The sequence below is a fragment of the Helianthus annuus genome, chromosome 14 (genome assembly GCF_002127325.2).
Source record: "Helianthus annuus cultivar XRQ/B chromosome 14, HanXRQr2.0-SUNRISE, whole genome shotgun sequence".
In the NCBI taxonomy this organism is placed as follows: Eukaryota; Viridiplantae; Streptophyta; class Magnoliopsida; order Asterales; family Asteraceae; genus Helianthus; species Helianthus annuus.
This window is the reverse complement of record NC_035446.2, coordinates 121,779,987-121,789,258: the sequence shown is the minus strand read 5'-3', so window position 1 is coordinate 121,789,258 and position 9,272 is coordinate 121,779,987. Positions and strand designations below refer to the sequence as shown.

Below are 9,272 nucleotides of genomic sequence, written 5' to 3'. Positions count from 1 at the left end.
GTCTGAACCATTAAGAGCCTCATTAAGAGGTAAACAAACAACCCCTTGTACTTGTCTACAAGGTATGCTTTTATCTTTTGTGCATATATTCTATCTCATATTTCAACTACATAACTGTAGTGTATTACACACTTTCAATGCATAATTTATAGTGTATTGTGCATGTATTCTATCCCAAGTTCAAAGGTTTCAAATTTCAACTACATAAACATGATCACAAACAATTAAACTACAAAACCATGATCCCCAACCATTAAACTACATAACCATGATCCTCAAATTCAATGATCACAGTCAAACGACGGCAGGGTGGCATATTACAATGTTATGTAACCTTGGAGAGACATAATACAAAATCTGGAAGATAGGGTGTCATTCTGCAAAATGGCCCAAACCACAGTAGGGCAAATTGTAATTTACTCTTTCTTTTATTTCATTAAGCTTTGAACATTTTGAGTTAATAATAGTTACTTTATTGCATGATTTTTGAGTTGAATAATTGTTACTTTTTTGCATGATTTAAGACTTTGTAAACAAGAGTTTGATTTGTTTTTATACTTTTGTTATATGATTAACTTGAACCCAAGACCTTTAAACACCCCACTCGGTGGTGATCTATTGGCAAAGGCAAAACCTTTAAACAGGTCATGAGAGGAAGGTCTTGGTTCAAATCCCACAAACAACAATGATTAAAATAAAGTCACCGTTCAAAAAGAAGTATAAGTAACTTTTTTAGACCGACTAGTGCTTTGATGTTCTATTGGCGTTTGATGTCCACGAAAACAATTTCCACAGCTGGAATCGTAACATGAAGATGGTGTTAAAACTTAAAAGCGAAGCTAAAGCTTGAGTTCATTGATGGATCTTGCTTGCAACTTGATGATGATCAGAATGTGCGCAAAGGTGGATAAGATGCAACTCAGCTATATGGTAACAGATAACTTAAAGCAGTCGTTAAAAAAAACCGCATGATTAACATTAAAAAAGGAAATGCCATTTCAGACAAAGTTATCAAATGATATTCTCAACTACTGTAAATAAGAATTCATGCAAATTGGCTTGCATAATATCCAAGACGACTAAAAGCGTAGTACCAAATGACCTTTATACGCATTCAGCCGACAATCAAGACCACATCCGTTTCTTGTTCTCTCGATCTTTGAGCCCTTGGGTTCCATTACTTGGTCTACCTTGATGCAGTCTCTGGGTTGCTGCTGCTGCTGCTGCAGCCGGTTTAACCATTCTCGTTGGAGCCCTATTGGGTCTAGGTGGGTCCGACTTCCTTGACTTGTTCGGGTGATTGTTATCAACATTCTCTACTTCACTATTTCTCGACAACCTCTTTCTTGTTACTTCAACTCCAGTACTACCAAGCGAGTCATTTCTCTTTGCCCGACTATAGCCAGCAGCCATCGGCCCCCGGTTCATTATATTCGAACCCCTTAAAATATGTGGTTCGGCCTCGTTTACATATTTGTTGTCTCTTGAACCGCCAGCCACGTATTTGGGTGTTGATTTCATGGAACTGGAGGAATCTGCAATAGTAGCAATAGACGTTCGCCTTTCTTTCTCTTTAAGCTTCTCCTCAAGCTCCCTAATCTGTATTTTCGGATATACTTGCAGTATTAGCATAAACAATAACAAAAAAAAGACTAGAATTAAAATGCGTAACGAAAAGTAACTTGACCTTTAGATGAAGTGAAGTAGAATCAGAATATTGTTCTTGCTCTTTCAGTTTCTTTTCAAGTTCTTCGATCTGAACAACAAAAAAGATAGAAAAATCGATCTTTATTTCCCGTTCGGCGAGTCTTGAAAATGAATAAACATAATCTCTTTTCAAATTGCGAATTTTTACAACCTTTTCTTGAAGGGTCATGGTGTAAGACTTTGACTCTTTGACTTGGTCTCTCAGTTTTTCTTCAAGGTCCCTTACCTGTTTACATAATTCCAACTTTAGTATTCAAATCTTGCCTATTTAGTAGGGACTAAATGCGTTACAAAGTGCAAACCACAATTTTGGACATAGTTGTCGATGGCGAATGGCGACAAGGCACCTATAGGCTACGTAGCGAATAGCGACGGCTATTTTATAAATAGCGATTACACCAGAAAAAAGAATTTTGAAAATTTTTATATGTATATTACATCAAAATACCCTTGTATATATGATATTTTACATGTATATTTAACAAAAACCTATAAATCCAGCTATTTTATAGCTATATCTAATTGATATTAACATCAAAAAAAAAACCCAAACTGTCGCTAACATCGCTATTCATCGCCATGACCAACATAGCGACACATAGTCACATCGCCATAAAGCGCACTATAGCGACCGCTATGGTCACTATCAACAACTACGATTTTGGATTTGGTCCCTTAGCTTTCCAAAGGTACACGGATGGTCCTTGGGGTTCGCACTTTGTAACACATTTAGTAGGGGCTAAATGCGTTACAAAGTGCAAACCACAGGGACCATCCTTGTACTTTTGGAAAAAGTTGGGGACTAAATGTGTTACAAAGTGCAAACCACAGAGACCATTCGTGTACTTTTGGAAAGCTAGGGACCAAATTCAATATTTTGGTAAACCACAGGGACCATGCGTGTACTTTACTCTTCATTTATTTATAAAAATTATACCTTCTGTTGATTTGTTATAACGCCCAACTGTTCTCGCTCTGTAAGCTTGTTCTCGAGTTCCTTGACCTTCATCATATCATATTATGTTTCCATTAGGATTAAAATTATGTACATTTGACAATCATAATGAACAAAAATGATGAATAACTAACTACCTACCTTTTGTTGGAGGCCACTGTTGAGTTCCTCTTTTGCCTTCAACTTATCAGAAAGATTCGAAACTTGTTTTTCTAACTGTGAGTGTAGTCCTTTTTTGGACTCGATTTGGTTCTCGAGCTCCTTAATCTTTTCCATATGGTTTTTATGCACCTGATCTTTACCTTTCATCTTTCCTTCTACGTTCTGTAAACTCTCTTCTAACTTCCGTAAAGATTCGTCTTTCAAACGTGATTCTTGCTTTGCTTTTTCAAGCTTTTACGGCGAATACAAAACAGCCCAAAGTTCAAACACCGTTTAAATAAAAATTGTAAAAAGATAAAATAATAAGTCATGTTATACTAAATTACTTAATTACTAACCATCAATTTCATTTTCTGAAGCTCACTCGTATCGATTTGCTTTCTAGCAGGACCCAACTCAACCCCTCTGACCCTCGTTGCAAAGTTTAGTGAGCTCAAAGTCTCGCTTAGATCATGTTCCGAAGGACTAATTTGCACAAACATTAACGTCTTCGAGTCACCCCCTACAAAAAAAACATAACAACTTACATTAATAGTGGTTAAAAAAATATAGACGAACAGGGATCAAGAATTTGAATTACCTAATGAATCTTGAAGTAAATGAGTGAGTTTCGAGTTTCGGTACGGAATGTGACTGCTTTTATTTGCTAAAGCGGATATTACGTCACCGAGAGCAGAAAGAGATCGGTTAATGTTTTGAGCTTCCTTGAGCCGTTCACCTTGAGCTTCTGTCTTTCCGAGCCGCTCACTACCGGCTAAATCCACAAGCCATAGCTTGCTTCTTGTGCACTCCCCGTTTATTAAGTTTTTTGCTCTTACCATAATACTAAGCATGCTAGAAAAACCAAAAAAAAATGTAACATAAATAGATATCTAAGGTAAACAATCTTAAGGCAAATAAATATATACACTTTAATCCAAGAGAAGTACAGATAAAACATAAGCTAAATCCACCCATTCATAAGTAATCGAGCAAAATGCCTAGGGGTGCAAACGAGCCAAGCGGCTCGCAAGCTGCTCGAGATCAGCTCGAGAAAAAGCTCGAAACGAGCTGAGCCTTATCAGCTTGAGCCTAAATAAAGCTCGTTTACCGAGGTCGAGCTTGGCATGTGAAGCTCGTCAAGCTCGTTGAGCCTTGGTGAAATATTCATTTTTACAAACGTTTAATAGCATTTACCCCTTATTTAAAGTTGTCTAGTAATCGAGCCGAGCCGAGCTTATTTAAACTTGTTACCAGCCGAGCCCGAACCTAAAAATAAGCCTATTTAGTAAACAAGCCCGAGCTTCACTTATTGAGCTCGCGAGCCTGAACGAGTCTATTATTTATATTATTTTTTATTTAATATATTAATTAATAGATAACAAACGAGCTGAGCCCGAGCTTCAGACTTCATGATATTTGTACGATATTCTAATCATATTTAACCACAAATTTAAAAAAAAAAAAATTACACGACAAAATTAGTTCTTTACCAATGAGAGCGACTGCTATGTTCATTCACATTATTAGACCCCACAGCTCGAGCACTACTTCCGGCTCGCAAAACGTTCCACACTTGTTGTATGTTTTCAACTTTTGCTTCAACTAGTCCAGGAATGTTGTGATGCCCTTCAGAAGCTTGTTTTATTTCCAACCTAAATTTCCAAAAAGAACAAAAATAAAAATTATATAAAATACTATATATATTTTATTCATGAAGCTAAGTAAGTAATTTGATATTTACTTCTTTGAGGATGATGATGATGTTGTCAGTAGATCCCTTATTTGTTCATTATAGACTTCAAGCACACTAACTGATATATCATACGTAAAAGTGTCGATTCTTTCTTTTGCAATTTTAAACAATTCTTCGAGTGTTCGGTAATTAACCCCTCGGTTTCCCTCAGTACCCTCCATGGTAAATGTCTTTCCCGTCCCCGTTTGCCCATACGCAAATATGCATACATTGTATCCGTCCAAAACCGAGGTTACCAATGGTGAAGCTTGAGAGAAAACGTCAACTGTGTATAACAACAAACGGTTAATAAGAACATAATTATAAGAATTAAATTTGATTTAGTTAAAGATTAAGTTAAAAATAGTAATCACAATGGAACCTTGATTATCATTTGGTGTGAAGACTCTATCGAATTTAAACGTCTTTTTAGTGGAACCGCTATTTAAAATCCCGAGTTCACCATTTGATGCGGTATCGAAGTCAACAACTGTCGAGCACCCGGTTGATGATTCCGACTTGCTTAGTGGGCGACATCGGCAAAATACCCTTATATTTCCTGATAATTACAAAACGTAAAAGTAAATATGCAATGACATATATATTGTTTGTAACTTTGTATAATAATGGTTATGTAAAATAATATTAGCAGACCCTTTGCATCCTCAACTTGATTATGAAGCTTTCTTCTCTTCGCTTGTTCTTCATTGTACTTCACTTTAAGATCCTCACACTGAGCAACTGCAAATTGACAATTCATAAGTAAATAATATTCAATAAAGTGATTTAATAATAATAAATGTAGGGTAAAGTTCTTGTACAAATAATCTTAACATACTAAACATACAAATTGAAGGAAAACTCAAAAAGACAAGGTGGCATTTTTGTAATTATCAATAACTATCAAAGTTACTCTACAAATATACCTAAAAAAACCTAACCACTCCCCCCACCCCCAAAAAAAACCTAAACCCCACCCCCCAAAAACCTAACCCCCCCCCCCCACCCCCCAAAAACCTAAAAAAAAAACCTAACCCCCCCCCCCCCACCCCCCAAAAACCTAAAAAAACCTAACCCCCCCCCCCACCCCACCCCCAAAAACCTAAAAAAAACCTAACCCCCCCCCCCCCCCCCACACACCCAAGCTAAAATGCTAAAAACTAAACCCCCCAAAAAACCTAAAAAAATCTAAAAAAAAAAAAAAAAAAAAAAACACACAAATTATTTTATTTTATTTTTTTTAACATTTTTTATTAAAAAATCGCTACATTTCGTTAGCAAAAAAAAAAAAAATTTTTTTTTTTTTTGCTAATGAAATGTAGCGATTTTTTAATAAATGTTTTTTTAGGTATTTTTGGTTGTAACTTTGATAGTTGGTGGTAATTACAAAAATGCCACCTTGTCTTTTTGGGTTTTCCTTCAATTTGTATGTTTAGTATGTTAAGATTATTTGTATTTGATCTTTTGCCAATAAATGTAAGGTTAGAGATTTACCCAATGCTTGAACTGCGGAAGTCATATTATTTAGATCGGGAATTGAGTCGACACATTGGTGCGCTTGAAGAGAAAGTTGGGTGTGGTCTCGTTTTAGAACCTGATTAAACGATCATGATAACTAAGTATAAACGTAACTTTGGTTATATTTTTTGTAATACTTTTGCTAATTAATTACCGTTATTTTGTGTGATAACTCGTTAACCGCAGCAACCCACACCTTCTTGTCATGTTCATATCTACTCGATATTTCCCTCAGCATTTCCGATTGTTTCTCCATTGTTTGATCTGTTCAATAAAAATTCGGGAATTTGTATGATAAACGTACAATAAAACAAAAATGTTCCCTTTTGAAAGGAAAAAAAACCTTACCAAGAGTTGTTGTCTGGAAAAACTTATTATCGAGTTCCATACGGACCTTCTCCAGCTGCTCGTTTGCTGCAGTCAACGACATCCAAGCTTGATAACATTCATCGGTCTTACGTTGACATTGACTGGTCAACTCTTGTATCCTTTTCTCATACTTCTCTACTGATTTCTTTCGCATTATTTTCTTCTGAAATATTCAATAATTCAACAACAATTATACTTCGAATAATAGCATAAATTTACTAATAAAATCCATACCTGAGCGGAAGGGACTTCAATATCAGCAGCACAGTTTTGACATTTTACGAGATCGTGTTTTACATCATCATCTGTGAGTCAAAGCAACACAGAACGGAAGTCAAGTTCAAGTCGCTTGTCACGATTACGATAATAATTTAGTTTCACAAGAAAATTTAACTACCAAGAAGATGAGGCGCCTTTCTTATACAGATTCCGCTGACCAAAGGGCTACCGGTTATCCCTTCGAACCTAATTACAATCGCATCTCCCGTCTTGACTTTGACTCTCGAGTCAACTAACTGCAGCGGTTTATTCGCTCCGACGACAGAGAAGATGTCAAAATCCGCAAGAATCTGTTAAATAACAATATGAAATTTCAAATTTAAATATTTTAGAAACTTTTTAAACAAATATTAAAACTTTAAAAGGAAAATTGTACTTGCCTTTTCTTCCTGCAGGTATACATTAAACACTCGCATTCCTTTAGGACCAAATGTGTTGATCATCTCAACAAAATGAAGGTCAACATAGTAATCTCCCTCGGGAAAATTGTCAAACCGATACTGAAAGTTTCCTAGCCTTGCTGTGTGGTAAACGAAGGGAACATCGCCACCCTCGGTTATACTTTCGTTCGTTTGAAATACGTCGCCCCCTTCGAAAGACTTATCCGCCACCAAATTTATAGCTGAATCTGGCTCCACTATGCTTTGAGCTCCAGCATTCACAAACAGTACGATTTCATCCGATGCTAAAAGAAGATGAAATAATGTCAATACAGTTATAGATTTTCCATCTGCTTATCACTTACGTTATCGTTTTTTGAACTCGAATTGAACATCGAAACCAAGTCTAATACATACGGTAATATGAAGTACTAATTTTACATGTTTTTTTAGCAACAATTTCTCTGCAATGGCCTCAAACTACTAACTAGTGCAGTTCGGTTTCATAACCCCTTTCGGTAATATAAAGCTATGCAGTTAATATCGGTGATATATCGGTTATATCGGTCATATCGGTCCCCTGGTAAAAAAATCGGTCTCAAATGTCAGTCAAAATATCGGTACCGAAAATATCAAATATCGGCGATATTGACCAATATAACCGACATATCACCGATATTTGACCAATATAACCGATATGTCACCGATATTTGACCGATAAAACCGATATATCACTGAATTATTAGTGTTAAATTGCTATATATATAAATTCTGCATTATATTAAAATTACCAATATCTCACTGAGATAACCTATATCTCAAATATCAGTCCTTGACCGATATCCGATATTTTACCGCATTAACTGCATAGATATAAAGTACTAATTTTACATGTTTTATATCCCAAAACTCAAATCACAGACCTAAATGTGACTAATCCTACACCATTTTAAGGTGAATCTAAACCAAAAACCTAAACTCCGAACCCTTTTAATACTAACTAAATTAACCAACTTGAACAACACAAAAAGCAAGATTTAAACAAACACAATAACATAAAAAAGTAAAAACCAGCCAAAACCCTAACCTGCACAGTCAGATTTCACAAACCCCTTTGGGATAAGCCGGGCACCCGAATCGCAGACCATGGAATCGAAATCTTCCTCAACCATCGAAACCCTACCCGAATCAAGAACACCATCCGGACAAAACATTTCACCACCAATTAAGGTCACACCTTCTACCTCCATCTTGCAGTCATCTAACAGCTCCAATGGTTTGTTCCAATCGAACCCACCACTGGTAACAACATCTGGGATCATCGTACTGTTCTCCTGATTCGAAACTTCGGACTCCATGGAACCGATCTGGGTTTCTTGTAATGTGTCGAACGTTGTTGTTGTTGTTATGTTTTCCATTTGAATTGGGTGTGTAGGTGTTTGAAAAGGGTGAAGTGAAGATCTTGAAAGGGGTTTTTGCAGAAGAGGGTTATTGGAGAATGGGGGTTACGTTTGCTCTTTTTTGGATTTTGAATTTTGAGAGTGAGGGTTTCAATCTTGACCGTTGAAAGAGAGGACCGTTGGTATGAATGTTATGGGGGATTAAAAATAGAGTACTTTTGTCAAAAGGGACAAAGGTGCTACACATGGTAAAAAATACTTTCTATTGTTGGTTTGGTTACAATTTGAAACTCAAAATTTGAAATTGGGTATGAAAGAAATTGAGTTTGTATCATGAAAGTTGATGTATTTTTTTTATATGAACATATCTTTTAACCCAATTTTGAAAGATAATGAATTATAAAATTGGTTTAAATACAAATATCCGTAACATTGAAAACAAACATCATCTATCAGCATGCGTGTTATATGTTAGAAGGCTATGTACAACCCAATTTTGAAAGATAATGAATTATAAAATTGGTTTAAATACAAATATCCGTAACATTGAAAACAAACATCGTCTATCAGCATGCGTGTTATATGTTAGAAGGCTATGTACATAATAATTTTGTTTTTCTTTTTGAATGATAGCTTTATTAAAAAAAACGTTAGTAGCAAGTCGCTAAAGCACTAAAAATAACAAATAGATAATAACTTTGGTGTTGTTTGTTTTTTTTTAAGATCTGCGCAGGCTCTTCTGTCTGCGCCGCGCAAACATTGTCATCTGCAGACTGTTTGTTTTTCAG

The 9,272-nt window shown here is 35.8% G+C and overlaps 1 protein-coding gene across 1 annotated transcript; it reads right to left on the bottom strand.

Annotated features, from left to right (window-relative positions):
* Positions 1-942: 942 nt before the first annotated feature.
* LOC110909261 (kinesin-like protein KIN-14R) lies at positions 943-8,681 on the bottom strand. Its single transcript, XM_022154294.2, has 18 exons — positions 8,172-8,681; positions 7,085-7,389; positions 6,823-6,994; positions 6,660-6,730; positions 6,405-6,588; positions 6,211-6,320; positions 6,033-6,132; positions 5,193-5,279; positions 4,921-5,097; positions 4,548-4,824; positions 4,297-4,458; positions 3,405-3,658; positions 3,163-3,326; positions 2,804-3,055; positions 2,645-2,710; positions 1,859-1,933; positions 1,688-1,756; positions 943-1,599 (listed from the first exon to the last, which is right to left on the bottom strand). The coding sequence occupies exons 1-18, from the start codon at positions 8,500-8,502 to the stop codon at positions 1,126-1,128; spliced, it is 3,330 nt and encodes a 1,109-aa protein (XP_022009986.1). The 5' UTR covers positions 8,503-8,681; the 3' UTR covers positions 943-1,125.
* Positions 8,682-9,272: the final 591 nt, after the last annotated feature.